Here is a 20,412-nt window from a genome sequence, read left to right as displayed (position 1 = left end):
GAGCACACGGCGATGAAACGGGCAAGGGTCCAGCGAAAATCCTCCACACCTAGCAACTTAACAAGCGCAGATTTTTGGCCATACCTCTCCTCTACATCGTGAACTTCGAGCCAATACTACTCACACACACCACAGCACAGCACGACGAATGGTCAAAGCATGCGGGTGCCAGAGAATGACAAGATTGATCCACAAAGAGAACCTTCAGAGCCCAGCAAGAAAGTTGGCGGCCGCGTTGGGCTCGTCACCCAACGGTGCCCACGGATTCGGTTGACGCGGAGCGGGTTGTTGCTCTCCCTGTTCCTGCTGCTGTGTTGGATGCGGCTGCTGTTGTTGTGCATCATCGCCCTGCTCCCTTCTCTCCCTCCTCAGCTGAAGCTGTACATTCTGCCGCACGTATGCCAGATACGCCAGCCCACCCAGCGCCAAGATGAGCAGACCCGACTCGATCATGTCGTCCAGATCCTCGTCCGTCTCGCCCTCCCTCGCAGCCCACGTCTCTGGCTCGTTCGGGTCGCCATAACCACCCCCCTGCTCTTCGTATACCTTTTTCAATTTCTCCTCGGCCTGCTTCTCTTTGACTGCTGCTTGCTGCTCTTCTGCCTCTGTGTACGCTGTGTTGCCTCTGTCCGACGAAGCGTACGATGAGAGGAGCGAGATGGCACTCTGACTCGACTCGGATCGGAAGACGGCCGCCCAAATTGCACGGATGTGAAGCTTGATCAGGCTCAACGTGACCGGCAGATACGCTTCGACATTGGTCTCCACGGCCGTGTCGTAGTATCGCTTGGCGAGATGGAAGTCCTGGCGTGCGACACCGATGCCGTTTTCGTACATCCACCCGAGATTCCAATAGGCGAGAGCGGAGACGCCTTTGTCAGCAGCGGCAGAGTAGCAAGCTGCCGCCTTTTCGTAGGCGGGCTGCCCAGGATTGCCCGTGCCGATGCCATGGAAGTAGTAATCGCCCATCTTGACCATCGCGTCCACGTTGCTCTGCGCCGCCGATCGGGTCCAGTGCATCAGCGCCAACCGGTCTGTAAAGTTGCCGTCCTGCTTGACGTTGCTGCTTGTGAGATCGAGGACGCGAGCGCGAGAATTGGCGCGATCCAGCATGTATGCCACGTTGTTCTGAGCCGATTCGTAGCCCATCTCGCCCGCCAGTGCCCAGCCGAGCAGCGCCTTCTGACGCTGGTTGCGCCGCCAGGCATGCTCGGCCTTGTGCGAGATGCGCGTCGACCAGTCTCCGTGCTCAGCTGTGTGCTTGAAGCCAGACAGCGCCTTGCGACAGCTATCACTCGACTGCTCCTTGCGTGCGATACGAGCGTTGACTTTGGCGAGCAAGTAGACTGCCTCGAAACGGCTCTCTCCCATCGAGGCGACGGTGAGGCACTTGGCTGCGTTGTCCAGGTCGCCCATATCCATATGGATCCTCCCCAGGTTGACGTTGGCTCCACTGTGTCGCACTTTGGCCGCTGCCTCGAAGTAATTGGTGGCAGTGACGATATCGACTGGTACCCCTAGACCATCACGCAGCATCACACCGAGCCCGTTGTACGACTCGGGATCGCCTGTGTCCTTGCCGCGCGAGAACCAGATCCATGCTCGTGCAAAGTCTTGCTTGACGCCTTCGCCCCGCAGGTACATCTGACCGATCATGCCGGCCGCTGAGCCAGCGTGTGCGAGCAAGTGGTCCTCCACCTTGAGCTGCACGTCCTCGCTCTTGTCGCCCGGCTTTGCTGTGTAACCGGCTGGGCCACCGCGCTTCACTTCTCCTGCCTTGCGAGGCCACACATCCTTGGCGACACGCAGGAGCCACGTCAACGCACGTCGGTAGTCTCGACGAACGGCGCCTGCCGCTTCGCTGGACGAGTAGATGCTGCCGTGATAGTACACATGCGCCATGAACAGGGAACTCTTCACGTCGCCGTGCTCAGCCAGGTAGATGTGATACTCGAGCAGATCTTCGAGCGCTGAAGGATCACGAGTCGAGCTGGGCTGGCGATTGAGCGCAGCTTGCACCGCTGGATTCAACACAGCAAAGCCAGTCGAAGCGACGGAGGCGCCAGGACCGTATGCGCCGCCGTCGAGGTCGGAGATGCGGATCTTGGTGTACGGCAACGTGAGTCCGCCCGGAGGACCGGCCTTGAAGCGCTTGTAGGTGTCTTCGGCCGCTTTCTCGTAGAGCTCGAGCGCGTTCCAGCAAGAGGATGCTACGCCGATGCCCTGCTTGTACCGGAAACCGAGCGCCATCTGCGATGGAGCGTGACCTGCATTGGCAGCAATGGTGTAGTGAAGGACGGCCTTGGCTTGTCGTTGTCCATCGTCGTGTTTGAGCTGGGCGAACAGCTCGCGCCTTCTCTTCCAAGCCGAGCGTACGTCGTCAAAGGTTGGCGAAGAGGAGAATGAGGACCAAGCGCTGACGTCGTTGGGGAGAGGCTTCCAGTCGCCTCGAACTGTCGACTCCCAGCCACTGCCCTCAAGGAAAGCCAAGCGAGCATGCGCACTGGCGTTGCCGGCCGTCGAGTTGCCATACTGATCGTGGCTGAGGTCCGCAAGGCGTTGATAGCAGGCACGAGCACGAGCGAGATTGGGCTGACTTCCGTGCGTGCCCCACAACGAATGCTCTCCCAGCACCCACAGCGCATCTGCCAAAGCTGGCGATCCGTCGCCACCGGGTCCCCCGGTCGGTGTCACTTTGTCGAAAGCGGCATGAAGTAAGCTAGATCCATTGCGAGCCGTGGAAGCATACGCTTCGTATTGCCAGTCGACCGAGTCTCGACCCCATCCAGCCAAAATGAGCAGCGAGACCGCATCTCGCGTTGCCGGACTGCCTTCGCTGTCGCCGCCGTTGTGATCTGAAGGTACTGCGATCGTCAGATCCGAGGATGCTGCGCTCTTGCTATGAAAGGGTCCGAACATGATGCTCTCCCATACGCTGTCTGTTGGATTCACTGGCGTCGTTCCTTCTGACAACCTTTCCCAGTCTGGCCACAGCGGTATTGGGCTGTCCCCGGGCCATTGTGATTCGTGCTGAGAGGGTGCGATGGGTGGACCTCGCCACCGATGAGCGCCATCAACTTTGATGGAGCTGGTGCCTTTGGCCTTTGCGCTGACAGCGGCGTCGAACGCAGCGGCATCACTTGCAGCATCCAGGATGGTTCGATACCATCGTCGCAACGAGCGGGCGACACTAGCGGCGTTCACCTCTCTGAGGGATTTGAATGTGGATGGTGTGTCGTCGTCTTTGTGAGAGTATGAAGGCGAAGAGGATGAAGAGGAGACCGACTTCGCTCCCGATCTGGCGACCTTGGTACGAGGAGACTTGGTTCGGATGGTGGTGCGAAGTAGACGGAGAGCTTCTTCGTAGGCTTCCTGTGGAGCATAGTCGGTGCCCGCCTGGGAAGTTGATGCTGCCGTACTGAACGGTACCTGCTCGGCATGCACAACTCCGACGACTGACAACAGGCAGCCAGCTAGCAGCAACGCCAGCAGCGCCTTGCTGCGATGCAGCGAACGTCGATCCGAAGCTGTCATGGTTCAGATAGGAAGCATGGCCGGATCACGAGCTGCGTGGCTGTGGTCGAGGTGCCAGATTCACTTTGTGGCGATGACTGATCGTCTCCTCGCTCTTGGAAGATACAGATGAGCCTGGTCGGCTATGTTGGAGTCGATGTGATGATCACTGACCAAGGAGGTAGGGTCTGTGCTCGAACAGCCGGTGCAGCACAGCACGAGCTCGATTCCTCCACGTCGACCTTCCAGCGCTAAATTGAGCTGCGCCATCCAAATTGCGATCTTACACTTTCAAAAATCCAGGGTTGGCGATCCGTCCGAAGCTGACGCCTCAGCTGACCTCCCTATCCCTCGTTGCTGCGACAGACACCAGAGATGATGGAAACGATGTACTAGTGATTACGAAGAGACGGTGGAGATGTATGACATATGCGAATGGACAAATATAAACGAAAGTATGTGGGGCTCATCACCTGCCGAGACCGCCAGAGGTGGCTCTCCAAACTGCCTTGGAGAAGAGACCACCCCAGCTGTCGAAGGTGGCAGTGAAGCATTCTGCAACGATGAAAAGCATGCCGTACGAGGTGAAGAACACGACCAGGATGGTGGCCCAGTAGGGCACGCCGGCTGTCAGCAGCGTGAGGCACAACCACGCCGACCATGTCCAGAAGACGACACCGTGCATCAGGAAGACGGCAAATGCGTGCTTGCCGATGTACGACCAAATGCGCAGGCGGAAGAAGGCGCGCAGCAGGTCGCTCAGATCCGTGAGCAGGAAGAAGCTGAACGAGAGGATGAACGCCGACACACGCGGATCGGTGTAGCTCACGCCGGTGTCCGTGTCGGTCCAAGCGTGAGGCACCTCGTACGTCCAGTCAGGGTGGAGCCTGTGATCGCCCCAGTTGTCGAAACCGTTGCCGGGCGCGCCAGGGATCTGAGAGAGGTACTGCTGAGTCCAAGCGGCGAGGAAAAGAGCCCAAGGGAGCACCTGACCGTGGACGCGAAGCTTGTCAATGGCAGCGGGAAGGTGAAGGCCGCGGCGGATGAAGCCGGGAACCAGAGGAATGCCTTTGGCCGCCCATGCCTGGTAGTTGAGCTTGCTGTCTAGATCCGCCACGACAAGACCGGCCATGAAGAACAGGTCCCACGTACCGGCGAACCAACTGAGACCGATGCAAAGAGCGTAGAAGGCGAAGCGCTTGTACGCGTTCTTGATCTCGTGAGCGACGAGAGCGCACACCAAGCACGTCCACGTACCCTGCACAATGACCGGGATGGTCCACAGCACACCGGTAGCGTACCCCGTGACGAGCGCAGGCGACACGGGAGGCGCAGACCACCACAACGAGATGAATGCATCGAGGAAGACCATGACGTTGTCAAAGTTCTGCCAGTACGACCAGGTCGACCACGTCCTGGAAGCGAGACGAGGCACCCACTTGAACGCGCCTACGTCCATGAAGAAGTAGTTGGCCAGGACAGCGCCCAACACGGGCAGTGCAAGACGGGGTACACGTCGAACGGTGTTGTCGGCCAAGCTCTGCAGGCCACCTTTGAGCAGATATCGGTTGGTCATGGTACGCGAAGGCAGCATGAAGAATATACCCAACTTGAGGCCCTGGTTGACCAGTATTGGGCCAAGGATGGAGCGGAACCAGAACTCGAACTTGGGGTAGTGGTGCGCCGCAGCGGGTGTGGTGATGCCAAAGTAGTAGATGAGCATGAAATGATGGAACGAGACGAGGAAACACGCAAAGCCTCGCATGCCGTCCAGGTAGTCGATTCTTCGTGCTCCGGTCGAAGTGAGCTTGGTGGTTCCCTTGATGAAGAGCAGCTCGTTGGCGCGTCGAAGGATGGACTGGAGCAACGACTCGGGCGGCTTGACCTTGGCGCCGGCACCATCACGAGCTTTGCGTCCGTCGGCGTCACCGAGCTCGGGCTTGGCGAGCGCACCGACCTCTCCATCGGCGGCATTCAGGTCTCGCTGCTGCCATTGAATGATCTGTGGACGTGAGAGGTCTTCGTGCGCTTCTGATCCCTGATAGACGGACCCCGCTCGCGACGTGCCTTCGTGCTGGAAGTCGTAGATAAAGGAAGGCGGGATTCCGCTGTTCATCGTCGCGAACGAGTCGTTGCGATGATGCATGCTGAGCATCTGATCATGCGTCGCGTATTGGCTGTGGGTGGATGCTGCACGCGCGTGACCATGACCGGATTGGGAACCGCTGGCAAGGGAACGCTGGTCGGGCTTGTCGTCGTCCATCAGCTCGACAGGGTCCAGATCGCCCTTGTCGCTGGCCACTTCGATGAAGGAGCCCCTTCGACTCGACACGGAAGAAGCATAGACGGAAGCCGCAGGCTCGCCGACGTAACCAGGAGCGACATAGGGAAGCGCTTGTGTTCGCCTCATGTCTTCGATCCAGCGAGGCGTCTCGGAGCCGCTAGGTGCTGGCGAATCGTGCCCGTGGAGCGTCGATGAGGCTCGCCTGTCTTTGAGGGCAGCGTGTGTGTTGTAGTGCGGCAAGATGCCTGGGGCTCTGGGTCCAGAGCCAATGTGACTGACGGAAGAGTGTCCGACGGAGCTGCTGTCATCGTCATCGTCATCGTCCGAATCCGAGTCGGAACCATAGACGAGGTCGGGAGACGTCCAGAGCTGCACTGGCATGGTTGCTGTCCTCGCGGCTCCGACGGTGGGGCTCATCCTGCCGGGTGTGGCAGTTGAGTCTTTGCTGGTGAAGAGGAAAGCCTTGTCCTCGACGCTTTCGCCCTCCAGGGGAGTGAGAGGAGGAGACTTGCCGATGCTCGACTCCTCGGCCGCCAAGGCCGAAATCACGGGCGGCAGCTTCAGTGAATCGGCTTGCGTTTGAGAGGACGAGTCGGAGATGGTGTCCATCTCTACCTCCTTTTGCTGAGCAGCGATGGCGGCAGCGCGCTTCTTGCTCTGCGCCTTGATGGAACGGACGACGAGACCGTGGGCGATGGTCATGACAAAGATGCCTGCTGCAATCGAGATGACAATGATCGCGTACAGTGGGGTCTGGTACGAAAAGTTGGGGACCGTCATCTTGCTGAGCGCGGCCAGATCAAAGGGCGTGCTGTCACGAAGCGCGAAGTCTTCGGTGCTGCAGACGGCGTCGGTGTTGGCGCTGGCTGCGGAGCACTGCGATTCGAATTGTGAGTTGCGCTCTTCGAGACTCGAGTTGAAGAAGAAGCGAGCGTAGCGGACGTGGGTCAGCAGAGGCTGACGCTGCGGAGGACCTTGCGACTGGGAGTGTTCTCCATTGGCCCACGCCTCGAAGCTGATGGGCACGGGTGCGATGGGGAGGCGAGTAGCATTGACACCCCTCTCGACGGAATAGAAGTTGGCGCTCTCGTTGGTGGCCGCGTTGCGCCACTGCAGCAGCTCGGGCTGCCAATCGAAGCGGTGCTCGAGGTAGTCGAAGGTGCCCAGCGACGAGATGTTGTTCTTGACAGGCGTGTCGCCCTTTCCGTAAGCAGACCAGGACCATTGGAGCGTCGAGTTGGCGGGGTCATCCGAGGTGAAGATGCCGATGTTGACGGTCTGCGAGTCGTTGTAGGCGGCGCTGAATTTGAAGGCAGCACCCGCACCGCGCGAGACGGCGGGCTCGATCTGGGCGCGGAAGGAACCGTAGAGGATGTCGCGCCTTCGAGTGACGATCTGCGAGCCATTGACAATGCGGTCTCGACGAGTTGCCGGAGAAACCTCCAGGGCGAGTGCGTTGTCGTCGATGTATGTGTTGTTGTAGCTGACAGCGCTGCGGTAGGTTGCGTCGAAGCTCTCTTCCCACTTGTTGACGAGATCGCCAACGAGCGACCAGGCTTGCTGACCGTCGCCCGTGTCACCCGGTGTGGCACCTCCGTACATGCGGGGTGACTGCGCGGGCTGGGTGACCACATCGTTGAAGCCGGTCTCGTTAAAGTAGGTGATGGTGCGATCTGTCCAGAGTGCGTCGGTCAGGGGGTCCCTGTAGCCGCACTCGCATGCTGCATGGATGAGCGGTATTGACCAGGTGGCAATGAGAAGCGCCGAGGCGACCAGCCTAGCGGGGGTCAACGTCTTGATTGCGATCATTTCGAGCTGCACCTTGATGTGTATTGTGAATCTCCGTGGCAAGGAAGGAAGGTCTCTATCCGACGTCTAGAACGACGAGATCAGAGAAGAAGGATGCCGCCACTCATGCAGAGGGGGACCGAGTGAGGTCTTGATGAATGGACGAGTATAAGGAGTGGCGAGGTTGTGATCCGAGATGATGGCGAAGAGCGAAAAGGAATGTCGTTGATGCCGAATCTAGTCGAAGAGCAGGTTGCAATGCACAGTGGGTAGGAAGCAAAGCCTGGCTAAGGGAAGTGGTGAATGGCAATAGCGAGAAGAGTAGTCGCGAAAGGAAAGTGCCAACGGACCCGATTGTCCAACGTGGATGCGTAAAAGTGACAGCTGTAAGAAACAATGAGCGGGTAGTAGAGACGGAAGGACCGTTGGAGCTTGAAAGAGTGGATGCGGAAGGTGCTGGCTAGCAAGGGGAAGGTGAACGAGATAGGCCAGAACTGCAATGGAGGAACGGTCTTCAAATGACCGCCTATGTCTCGGAGAGAGGGGCGTTTGCGAGACGTTCAAGTTTGTGTTGAACTCGGCAAAGCACCATGGCCAAGTGGAGAGCGCTGTCTAAGATTGCTTCACTGCTGAGACCAACGACGGTTCACGCCGCTTTGGACTAAGATAGTGTAGCGTTTGCCAATCGGGGTTCAAATCACAGGGTCCGAGACGGAGCGAAGGCGGCAATGCCATGTAGACTGCCGAACAGCAGCTTGTCAGGGCTGCAACTGTCGAATGACGAGATGAGGCGGAGGCGGATGAGGAGGCGATCAGGGCTTGGACATGAGCAGACTCGAGCGGATCACTTCATCTGATCCGAGATACCTCAGAAGACGACCTCGTGCGAGTTTCAAATGAGTGATTGCGCATGCCTGTGTGTACGCTGTTGTGCGACGAGCAGCAGCCAACGAGGGTAAGGTAAGGCGGAAGAGGTCTCAATCATGACAGCATTGGCAGAGCTCTTCTTTAGAGGATAGGTCGGCAATCTCTCTCTCACTCTCACAAATTTGGCGGAGGTGCAAAAATGTCTCGCGAGCGGCGTGCCTCTCGCTTGGTCTCGACTACTTTCATATCGTCGATTTATTGCGTGCGTTCAAGGGGCCATGAAAAGGCGACGCAGCCAGCGCAAGTCGACGCCGTAAAAACAGGCAGCCAAGCCAGTACCTATCAGCATCGACAACCCGACGCTCGCGTCGACGCTGCACACGCAGATCCGAATTCTGGGTCTGGGCAAATCCAATTTAGCCGATTCAGCTCAATTTGCGTCCGCCTCCAACCGAGACATTCATGAGAAATGACGACCGCCAGCCTTCCACCTCCTCAGCATTGACGCAGCTCTCACATACAAGTCGCCGACGAACAGACGATTAGTTTCATGGCCCTCATGTACCTTTTTCCGCTAGCGTCGTACAAGCCTGTTTGTTGTCTTGTCTCGGGCCCGCGCGTGGCCTGTGTGGCCCAAATCTCGGACCCCTTCTTCACTTGATCCCGGCTGCGGCTGAGATGAGCGCCCGGTCAAATCGTCTGCACGCTGCTGGCGCCGCCTCGCATTTGCTGTGACGCCCGCCCGCCTGCTCTTCATCTGTACATTGCCCATGAACAGCGCGGAGTGCGGCGCCTGGAAGACTGACGCAACATGGTCGGTTTGGCGAGCTCGTCTTTTGCGAGACTCGACAAGGTTTCGAACGGTGTCCTATCTTTTCATAGCCTCCCTGTAGCTTCCTGAATGTCAAACTGTAGAGCGACAGTAGTACCGGTTGTGAACCCTGAACTTAGCCGCTTCCGTCGAGCCTTCACAAGAGAATTAGCCACTTGCCTGAGTGCACTGCTCTGGTATGTTGCCCATCCTTGGTTCTGCGTCTGTTTGCCGGTGTGGACCCCGACCAACTCCGCTCTGAGCAAGGATCCCATCACCTTTGCATCTTCTCCACCTATTCGCAAGTTCCTTCGCAACCAGACATCGTTCGTCCAACGACCATCAAGACCTTCATCCAGCGACTATTACAAGCATCTTCAAAAGCGCTGCTGGCATTTCCCGTCGAACGAGGTCCTTGACCACCACATACAAGCAGGATCCAGCATGGGAGGCTCACAAGGCGCCTTGAGCAGGGCGTTCGCCAACGCTTCCGCCTTCATCTACGGCTGGACGCCCGTGATCCTACTCGCAAGCTACAGCGTCTTCAGCTTCTTCTTCTACATTGTCATCCCGTCCAAGCTGCAGGAGATTCTCTTCTACCTCTACCTCGCTCTCCAGACCCTCACGGCGCTCTCCGTCTCCACCGAAGCGATGCAGTCGATCCGACCTTCAGTGAAGGCGAGACGAGCGTTCCGCAAAGCAGCCAAGGAAGGATGGGGCGAGACCGACAACGGCAAGCCTTGGCCACGCATCGACGTCGTCCTCGTCGCCTACCTTCCCAACGAGAAGGACATCATCATGCGACAGCTCCGCTACGCACTCAGGGAGATCAATTACCCCGCCGACAAGCTCATGATCAACTTGGTCTACAACACGCCCAAGCCCATCGAGCCCATCGAGACCGAGCTGAGGGAGCTCGAGAGCGCCCACGCCAGGCTACGCATCATCAAGGTGCCCAACTCGACCTCCAAGGCCGATAACATCAACCACTACCTTTCGTTGGACTCCAAGTGCGACCTCATCAGCCTGTACGACACGGACCACTACCCTGATCCCAACGCCCTACGATGGGTCGCTAGGAGGTTCTTGCAAGGTGGTATTGACATCATCCAGGGTCGATGCTGCGTGTACAACTACGACGAGACCTTGACCACCAGGCTGGTGGCGGCCGAATTCGACATGATTTACGGCGTTATGCACAGTGGGCGAGCTGAAGTGCAAGGATACGGCTTCTTTGGCGGTTCCAATGGTCATTGGAACGCATCGCTTCTCCGAACTTTGGGCATGCAGAAGCACATGCTCACCGAGGACATCGACAGCTCCATGAGGGCCATCATCTCGGGTGCACGCATCGAGTATGATCTCAAGGTGCTCTCCTACGAGCTCGCACCGGAGACCATACCGGCACTGCTCAAACAGCGCATGCGATGGTCGCAGGGTTGGACGCAGGTCGCCTTCCGACATGCACTTCCCTCTGTGCGCCGTGGAGCCTATTCTGACGACAACGGCTGGCGCTCCCGCATCGGTCTCTTCCAGCTGCTCGTCTACCGAGAGCTCTACTTCTACATCAACACGCAGCTCCTCTTCATCCTCGTCTCGTCGCTCATCCTCAGCTTCCCCCACGAGGGCCTGCGAGCGTGGTTCGACAACTTTGGCGGCTTCCAATTGTCCATGTGGGCGCTGGCGGTCAACCTGATCTGCCTAGCGGTGACCATCTGCATCACCCTCAAGAACAGGTCCAACTTCACACATCCCTCCGGCATCATCCTGTTCGGTCTGCTGGCCCCCTTCTACTACAGCGGCGTCAGCTTCATGTCCATCTTCTGCCATTTTAGGGAGTTCATCAAGTTCGAGAAGTGGAACCCCACGGCGAGGTCAAATAAGAAGTAGTCGCATATACCGCATTCAGTCGTTTCTCAAGTTTCGTTCGCTATAATCGCAGTCATTCTAGATCCTCAAGCTGCCTGCTTTGAAGATGATTGTGCGTTGAGTCACAAGTAAGAGCAAACTCGCGCACACAGATTATTTCTGGACCGTTGCTGCTGTGCAGCGCAAGCGGGGTCAAGAAGCGTGCGTGTACCTCTAAAAAGGGCCCATGCTTAGTGTTCGTTGTCCTGGACCAATGAATCGCCCGGGTGGGTACTCTCTACATGAAAGGTTAGGGGCTCAATGAAGCTCGGACCTCTTGGGCGAGGCTGAAAGGGATCACTGAATCGAGACTCAGCTTCCATTCCAACCCCACCGCAAAGAACAAAGCTCCGCCACCGACAAGACCCTTCTCAGCTTCTGACTTGACACTTCACTGACAGCTACCACAATTGGTGAGACGAGCTCAGGCTGAAGCTGATCCACACGGCCATGTCCAAGCGTAAGCCCAAAGACGACGCGACAGATTCTCAGGCAATGCAAGATGAGCCACCCGTCAAGGTCAGTCGAAAGCTGTGGAGGCTTCACCGACGTCTGAATGCTGAAGACCGCTCGCTGTTGGCGATCGAGACCCCGGTTGAGAGCAAGAAGGGCGATGCCTCTCTAGCAGTCAAACCCGCTACAGGCTGCATTCCCACAAGCCAAGGATCGAGCATCACCGCCGATGAGGACTGGACCCTCATGTTTCCCGCGTCAGCGCCACATCAGATCTTGATCACGAGCCGCCGCACGCAACACTTCCCAAGCCCATTCGTAGAGCGCTCCGAATCAGCGCGACTGCACAGATTCGCATTCAAAGAGCCGTACCTCTGGACACCAGACGCCATTTACGAGGCCACGAGAGCGTTCACAAAGCAGATCAAGGCTCAGCTCGATCCTACAGTTGGCGGTGAACCAGAGTTCCACTTCCCGTCGTCCCCGTCGTGCTACGTCGATGTGACGTTCCGACACGTCAAGGCTTACCGAACTGGGCACAAGCTCAAGCTCAGCTGGCAAGGCTCCAACCTGTTCCATCAGAAGGTTGGCGTCTTCCTTGCAGACGACCACATCATCATCGGCCTGCGCGGCATCGGCGTATGGGTCGATCTCCACGAGACATTGCTGTATGCTGGCTTCCAGCTTCGCAATTTGGTCCAGTTCGAAGCGATCAGAATCTATCCATCCGATTCCTGCCCCTTTTCGAGGCACAGAGTGGTCATCTTGGCCCGCTTCCTGAGCGCCAGATACCACGCGGGCATGCTACCAGGCTGGCTCCACTTTGGAGAAGAGTGTTGCCAGCTTCATTTTGAGAACCGGGGTGATGTTTGCGAACCATGCCGTCGAAACAACTCGGATCTCAGGGGCGTCGTTCCTAAGCCCGAGCGTCTCTGCGCTCGATGTGGAAGAAAGTCGCATTGCGAGTATACTTGTGGCCATCCTGAGGTCGAAGCTTGCCACACCAGGCCGATGAACCGTATCGCCTAGAGCGCCGTTCCGAAGGCGAGGCGATGGACGAAGAGAAGGAAGCGGAGGAAGAGGCAAGCGATTCTGCCTCAGCTTGACCCTCGTCCAGCTCAAGAGGTGCTGCGCGAAGCAATTCCAAGTTTTGAAATCAACCCTACCACCAAGATCAAGCGTCAATACAAAATTCCGAATTGAAACTTATGCAGGGTCGAGGAGTGAGGGTGTTGATCTTGAACAAAACACGCGTCTGAGCCTGCGTAGAGGAGAGAGTGTTGATCTCGACCTTGCCCCTGACTCTAAAATGACACTTTTGAACTTCCGATGCAGCGTTGCTTCTCATCTGCAACCATCATCATCTCACTTCTTCATCGTCTGCTCCCTGTTACCGCTCCTCGCGCTCGTCTGCACTCGCATCTCACATCAAGATCACACGACAGACGCAACACTTACCCAGCCACACATCTGCAACAGCTTCGACGACGTACCACTTCACATAGATAGACAAGATGTCGTCCTTCTTCGGTCTGTCCAAGACGCGCACCTTCAAGCCCAAGCGCAACATCCCCGAGGGCACCAAACAGTATCAGCTCAAGCGATATGCGGAAGCGACACTCGGCAGTGGCAACCTTCGCCTGGCGGTAGTGCTTCCGGAGGGCGAGGATCTTAACGAGTGGCTCGCGGTCAACACGGTCGACTTTTTCAACCACGTCAACATGCTGTACGGTACCATCACCGAGTTCTGCACATCGACCGAGTGCCCAGTGATGTGCGCTGGTCCCCGCTTTGAGTACCACTGGCAGGACGCCAACTCGGCGCTTTACCGCCGACCCACCAAGATGTCGGCGCCAGAATACGTCGACTGCCTGATGAACTGGGTGCAGTCGCAGCTCGACGATGAGGAGCTCTTCCCCAGCAAAGTTGGCGTTCCTTTCCCCAAGAACTTCCCTGCTGTGGTGAAGTCGATTCTCAGGAGACTCTTCCGTGTGTACGCGCACATCTACAACCACCACTTTGCCCAGGTGTGCGCACTCAGCATCGAGGCGCATCTCAACACGTCGTACCGTCACTTTTTGCTGTTCATCACCGAGTTCCAGCTGGTAGAGCCACGAGAGCTGGCGCCATTGGTCGAGCTCAATGAGGCCATCTTGGGCGAGGCATAACCTCAGAGACATGACGACACTGTCACGAACGATATCCCGACCTCCTTCGATGTACATTGCGCACCATATCTCCCTGATCCGATTCTGACTCTCACCGCAACCATCTTATACCCTCTCAAGGAGTCTCTGCATCGTCTGAACTCACTGTGTGCCTTTGCTGAAGGTGAGCGGTCACGACGAAATCGCATCGCAAAAAAGTCGTACGATGTTAGACTAGCAAAAGTAGGGCGGTCACTTGGTCGAAAAAAGGTGAGACCGGCGCGTGTCTCGCAGTTCTTGGCTGTGGATCGGGACTGTTGAGGCTCCCGCTGTGCATTTGAGTTGAGAGTCCGCGAAACGCTCTCTGTTGCCGTTTGCACCCTTTCTCGGAAGGTGATCCGCGCGTTGCTTCGGCCAGCTGGAAGAATTGCAGTGCTGTAGCCGGCACGTTTTTAGGTTTCCAACGCATCAGTGACCTGGCCGTGATCATCCTCGTTCTTTCTGCCCCATCACCACGACACTGTCACCCGCACTCTCGAGGGGCCACAGCAGCAACCATACGGCTGGAATCATGACGGATCACGAGGCGAATGGCGCTGAGGCGTCCTCGAAACCGCACCTTCCTTCTGCCGGCACTAGTCTCGTAGACCCACCGGCTTCGACACAAGAAAGCAACGATGCTGCCGGGCATACGTCGACGGAACAAATCGATGGTGATCACGCCTCGACAGCAGCATCTCAAATTGGTGGGCAGCCCGATGCACCAGCAGGGGAAGACCAAGAGGTCTCTCTTCCAGCCTCGGAGGAGATCCGACTGGATGACGCAGCGCCGGAAGAGGCACCGCTAGCCACAGCGGGAGTCCCCGACATCGCCATCACCGACACCACCGAAACCATCCCCTCGGGCCTCAACGGAGCATTCGAACAAAACGAAGGATCTTCCCACGCACAGCCTCACTCAGCACAGCAAGGCGCGACAGCAACGCCGGAAGCACCCGAACCACCCGCAAAGGAATCTTTGCCGCAGCAAGTCACTCGCCAAAGCATCGTCGACAGTGCCAACGAGCCACCAGCAGATACCGCAGCGCAGGCAACACCGCCACCTCCCGAAGCATCCAGCTCTCGCGCTAGCATGGCAAGGACGCGCCGCTCTTCTTCGGTTTCGACCACCACCACCAATGCCACCACCGTCCATTCACGCTCCAGTCTCAAAAGCTTGAACAAAGGCAGCGCCGTCTTTGTCGTTTCTGCGCTCGAGACCATCGCCACCTCGAAAGAAGCCAAGAAGAACAAGGAGCTCAAAGAAGCTGCCAATGGGGCCTTGGACATGGTCAAGGCAGCGGCCGCCTACACCGCGTCGCCAAACTCAGCAGAAGCGGAGCAGCCCGTTCTGGATCCCCGCGTCGTATTTGAACCGCTTCGGCTGGCGTGCAGAACGCGCAGCAACAACCTCACCATCACCAGTCTCGACTGCATCAGCAAGCTCGTCAGCTACGCCTTCTTCGCTGAGGACGACCCCACCGCTGTGGCCAGTGCCATCATCGCTGCTGGTCAGCCACCGCAGACACTCGCCGATCTTGTCACAGAGACCATCTGCGACTGCTATCAGGAGAACTTGGACGACAAAGTCGCGCTGCAAATCATCAAGGCGCTACTCGCTTCCGTGCTGTCGACCACCGTGCACGTTCACCAGTCGAGCTTGCTCACAGCGGTGCGCACCGTGTACAACGTCTTCCTCATGAGCAAATCGCCCGCCAATCAGGCCATTGCTCAGGGCAGTCTCACGCAGATGGTCCATCACGTCTTTGCACGCGTGCCACGAAGCGGTACTCCCGCTTCTGGGGCCGTCTCAGCGTCTCACAGCACTTCTGACGTCTCTCAGCTGCGATCCAACGGCAACTCGAGCGCTCACAAGGAGGAAGATTCAAACGCTGACGCAGCTGAGACGAACGGACAAAATGAGGCGGACAATGCGGACGCACAGAGCGCAGCAGCATCAGCCAAAGTTGAAAAGGTCACGCTTCAAAGCCTCGAGGACCGCAAGTCATTCGAGGGCGCATCAGAACGCGACAATGCCGGCAGTCTTGCCAACATGAGCACGGCCGAGCTTTTCGTCAAGGATGCCTTCCTCGTCCTGCGCGCTCTGTGCAAGCTTACGATGAAGCCCCTCGGTGCCGAGAGCGAGCGCGACCTCAAGTCGCACGCAATGCGATCGAAGCTGCTCTCGCTGCACCTCATCCTCACCATCCTTCAATCACACATGGCCATCTTCACTGACCCAAGCGTCATCATCCACAGCACCACCACCGGCGAGCAGACCCAATTCGTTCAAGCCGTCAAGCAGTACCTCTGCCTCAGTCTCAGTCGAAATGCCGTTTCGAGCATCAACCAGGTCTTTGAGATCAGCTGCGAGATCTTCTGGCACATCCTCGATGGCATGCGCACCAAGCTCAAGAAGGAGATCGAGGTGTTGCTCAACGAGATATTCTTGCCCATCCTCGAAATGCGCACGTCGACGGCAAAGCAAAAGTCGATCCTGCTCGGTGTGCTGATTCGCCTCTGCCAGAGCCCGCAAGCACTGGTCGAGATCTACCTAAACTACGATTGCGACAGGACGGCGCTGGACAACATCTACGAGCGACTGATGAACGTCATCTCCAAGATCGCACAGGCGCACGTAACAGCAAGTGCCGACGGAAAGACAGACAAGGACGCTGCTTCGTCTGCTGCGTTGCCGAGAGCTAGTACTTCGGGACCTGCGATCCCACCAACGCTCAGCACCGCTGGCGACGATCCGACGCAGTCGTCTTCCGGTGGCAGTCAGTCTGTGGAGGCCCGACTCAAGCGACAGGGTCTGGACTGCCTCTGCTCCGTGCTCCGCTCGCTGGTCGAATGGTCCAGCCGCGCCTCTGCATCCTCTGATGCCGCTGGCCAACACCTCAACGGGCACCCCGGGGATACGACTGGCTCGCCGCGTGCTAGCGAAGAGGTTCGTATCGGCAACGAGACTGTCACCCTTGACAGCGAGAACCTCATGGATTCCGGCGGCCAATCCAGTCCGGCTGCCGGAGCGCAAGGCCAGCCTTCGCATCTGGGCACGAGCGGCATCACAGAGATCGCTCGCGACCAGACGCCCGAGCCACAAGATGACCCAAGCCGCTTCGAGAACGCCAAACAGCGCAAGACGCTCCTGCTCGAAGGCATCCGCAAGTTCAACTTCAAGCCCAAGCGCGGGATTGATGTCCTCGTCAAGGACGGCTTCATTCGCTCGCGCGAGCCCGCCGACATTGCGCGTTTCCTGCTTTATGCCGACGGCCTCAGCAAGGCGCAGATTGGCGAGTTCCTCGGTGAAGGTACACCGGAGAGCAATGCCATCATGCACGCGTTCGTTGACCTGATGAACTTCGAAGGTCTCGAATTCACCGCCGCGCTTCGACGCTTCTTGCAAGCATTCCGTCTGCCAGGAGAGTCGCAAAAGATCGATCGATACATGCTCAAGTTTGCCGAGCGATTCATCCACGGCAACCCGAACGCCTTTGCCAATGCAGACACCGCCTATGTCTTTGCCTACTCGGTCATCATGCTCAACACTGACGCGCACAATCGACAGGTCAAGCATAGGATGACATTGCAGGACTTTGTCAAGAACAACTCGGGCATCGACGACGGCAAAAGTCTGCCGGAAGAGTATCTGCGTTCTGTGTATGACGAGATCCAGACCAACGAGATCAAGATGAAGGACGAGGTGGCTGCTCCTGCGCCTGCATCGTCTTCGTCGTCCGGTCTGGCGAATGCCATTGCTGGAGCGGGACGAGACCTGCAACGAGAAGCGTACGTGTTGCAGTCCGAGGGCATGGCGAACAAGACCGAGGCGCTCTTCCGCACCATGGTCCGCGCACAGCGACGCATCGCGCCTCAGCAGCGTGCGGCCGCCGAGCAGTTCTTCTCCGCCTCGCACTTTGAGCACGTCAAGCCCATGTTCGAGGTCGCTTGGATGCCCTTCCTAGCCGGTATCTCTGGTCCTCTGCAGGAGTCGGATGACCCTGATGTCGTCGAGAAGTCGCTCGAGGGCTTCCGAGACGCGATCAAGATTGTCTGTTTCTTCGGTCTCGAGCTGGAGCGAAACGCCTTTGTCACGACGCTGGCCAAGTTCACCTTCCTCAACAACCTGGGCGAGATGAAGAGCAAGAATGTCGAGGCGATCAAGCTGCTGCTCGGTGTGGCGCACAGCGAGGGTAACTACCTCAGAGGCAGCTGGAGGGAAGTGCTGGCCTGTGTCAGCCAGCTGGAGCGCTTCCAGCTCATCAGTGGCGGCATGGACGGTCGACAACTGCCCGATCTCGGCAGGCGCATTTCTTCGGCCAACGCGGCAGCGGCTAACGGCAACAAGGCTCGACAGCCCTCGTTGCCCAACAACGAAGTCTTGCAGGCGGGCGGATCTTCGGAAGTCACTGTCGCAGCCGACCGAGTCTTCTCATCCAGCGGCTCGCTGTCCGGCACGGCGATCGTCGACTTTGTGCAAGCGCTCTCCGACGTCTCGTGGGAAGAGATCCAGTCCTTTGGCCTCAGCGAGCACCCACGCATGTTCTCGCTGCAAAAGCTGGTCGAGATCTCGTACTACAACATGGGCCGTATCCGACTGGAGTGGTCCAACATCTGGGCCATCCTCGGCGAGCACTTCAACATGGTCTGCTGTCACCCCAATGTGCACGTCTCCGCCTTTGGTCTGGACTCGCTTCGACAGCTCGCGATGCACTTCCTCGAGAAGGAGGAGCTGCCCCACTTCAAATTCCAGAAAGACTTCCTGAAGCCGTTCGAGATCACCATCCAGCGCAACAGGAACTCGGAAGCGAAAGAGATGGTGCTGCAGTGTCTTGCGCAGATGATCCAGTCGAGGGCGGACAACATTCGATCCGGATGGAGGACCATGTTCGGCGTGTTCAGTGCTGCAGCCAATGTGTCGTCCGAGCGGGTCTCGGCGCACGCCTTTGACCTCGTTCGCCATCTCAACGCCAACCACTTGGGCGTCATCATCATCAACGGCTCCTTTGCAGATCTGTGCATCTGCTTGACCCACTTCGCCAAGTCGAACAAGCAGAAGATCAGTCTCAAGGCCACCGAGCTTCTGCGCGGGATGGTGAAGGCGATGCTCGACGCCAAGGAGTGCCCCATTGAGGAAGGAGGCGATCCCGGCCCCGCGGTCAGCACGCCCCTGACGGACGATCCGATGGTTCGCTTCTGGTTCCCGGTCCTCTTTGCCTTCCGCGACATCATCATGACCGGAGAAGACCTCGAGGTCCGTCGCGTCGCGCTCGACAGCCTCTTCTCCATCCTCAAGCGATACGGCAAGTCCTTCCGTCCCGATTTCTGGGACACCGTCTGCCAGGAAATCCTCTTCCCTATCTTCTCGGTCCTCCACTCGCGTCAGGACGTAGCGCGCTTCTCGAGCAACGAAGACATGTCCGTCTGGCTCAGCACCACGCTCATCCAAGCTCTTCGGAACTTGGTCGACCTGTGGACGTTCTACTTTGACACGCTCGAGCGGTTGCTACCCGGGCTGCTGGAACTGCTGTGCGCATGCATCTGCCAGGAGAACGACACGCTGGCGAGGATCGGCACGAGCTGCCTGCAGAGTCTGCTGGAGAAGAACGTGCGGAAGCTCAGCGAGGAGAGGTGGGGAGCGGTGGTGGATACGTTTGTGCAGTTGTTTAGGACGACGACGGCGCATCAGCTGTTCGATCCTGTGTTGCGGGCGGATGGTAGCGGAACGAGTGCTGGGAGTCCGGCGGAGTCGCCCAGGGATGTCGCGGGGGCCAATGGGAACCCGCTCTCCCCTGCGGCTGACGCTTCGCGACAGGTCGGCGAGCCAGCAGCAGCGGCAGCAGTGCAACCGATGTCCGGCTCGGAACGACGTCGCATCTTCAAGCAGATCATCGTCAAGTGCGTCCTGCAACTGCTGCTCATCGAAACGACCCAGGAGCTGTTGCAAAACGAAGAGGTGTATCAGACCATGCCTGCCGCTCAACTCCTCCGACTCACGTCCGTCCTCGAGGACTCGTACACCTTCTCGAAACGCTTCAACGCCGACAAAGACCTCCGTGTCGCACTGTGGAAGGTGGGGTTCATGAAACAGCTCCCCAACCTGCTCAAGCAGGAATCGTCCTCTGCCGCCACACTGGTGCACATCCTCGTGCGCATGCATGGCGATTCCCGACCGGCGCATGTGGGGCTTCACACGCAGATTCGCGACGAGCTCGTTCCTTTGGGCTACGAGATCGTGTGCGGCTTCCTCCCGCTCGATCCCGAGACCCAGGCGAGGAATATTGCTGCATGGAGCCCTGTCGTCGGCGAAATTTTTACAGGCATCTGCACGTTCGATGGCGAGGTGTTCACGCAACACAGCAAGGAGTTTTATGCGCTCGCGGTGGATCTGTTGTCCAAAGAACCGCTGCCAGGGGAGATTGCAGAGGCGCTCAGGGTGTTCCTGTTCAAGGTGGGCGTGAGTAGAGGGATGATCGATGTGGAGAAGGAGGCGGAGAGGAAGAGGAAGATCGCAGACGGCAAGGAGAGGGAGAAGGTGTTGGGTGAGGGGATGAGGAGGAGTAGCGGACCGCGGTCGCCTTAGTGATGAATGAACGTCT

General features: G+C 58.0%; 5 protein-coding genes across 5 annotated transcripts; 3 read left to right on the top strand and 2 right to left on the bottom strand.

Annotated features, from left to right (window-relative positions):
• Positions 1-204: 204 nt before the first annotated feature.
• Positions 205-3,534, bottom strand: PSEUBRA_000907 (Sel1-like protein; the record flags this gene model as incomplete). Its single annotated transcript, XM_016434203.2, has 1 exon — positions 205-3,534. The coding sequence occupies one exon, from the start codon at positions 3,532-3,534 to the stop codon at positions 205-207; it is 3,330 nt and encodes a 1,109-aa protein (XP_016294303.2).
• A 448-nt stretch (positions 3,535-3,982) lies between these two features.
• On the bottom strand, positions 3,983-7,606 carry PSEUBRA_000906 (Acyltransferase 3; the record flags this gene model as incomplete). The annotated part of the gene is made up of 1 exon (XM_016434193.1): positions 3,983-7,606. The coding sequence occupies one exon, from the start codon at positions 7,604-7,606 to the stop codon at positions 3,983-3,985; it is 3,624 nt and encodes a 1,207-aa protein (XP_016294302.1).
• Positions 7,607-9,707: 2,101 nt separating this feature from the next.
• Positions 9,708-11,153, top strand: PSEUBRA_000905 (uncharacterized protein; the record flags this gene model as incomplete). The annotated part of the gene is made up of 1 exon (XM_016434208.1): positions 9,708-11,153. One exon carries the CDS (start codon positions 9,708-9,710, stop codon positions 11,151-11,153), a length of 1,446 nt encoding a protein of 481 aa, XP_016294301.1.
• A 1,985-nt stretch (positions 11,154-13,138) lies between these two features.
• On the top strand, positions 13,139-13,792 carry PSEUBRA_000904 (Mob1/phocein; the record flags this gene model as incomplete). The annotated part of the gene is made up of 1 exon (XM_016434213.1): positions 13,139-13,792. One exon carries the CDS (start codon positions 13,139-13,141, stop codon positions 13,790-13,792), a length of 654 nt encoding a protein of 217 aa, XP_016294300.1.
• A 550-nt stretch (positions 13,793-14,342) lies between these two features.
• On the top strand, positions 14,343-20,396 carry PSEUBRA_000903 (Sec7 domain protein; the record flags this gene model as incomplete). The annotated part of the gene is made up of 1 exon (XM_016434210.2): positions 14,343-20,396. The coding sequence occupies one exon, from the start codon at positions 14,343-14,345 to the stop codon at positions 20,394-20,396; it is 6,054 nt and encodes a 2,017-aa protein (XP_016294299.2).
• Between the last annotated feature and the right edge of the window lie 16 nt (positions 20,397-20,412).

The sequence above is a fragment of the Kalmanozyma brasiliensis genome (assembly GCF_000497045.1).
Source record: "Kalmanozyma brasiliensis GHG001 unplaced genomic scaffold PSEUBRA_SCAF11, whole genome shotgun sequence".
Lineage (NCBI taxonomy): Eukaryota > Fungi > Basidiomycota > Ustilaginomycetes > Ustilaginales > Kalmanozyma > Kalmanozyma brasiliensis.
This window is presented reverse-complemented; position numbering and strand designations above follow the sequence as displayed.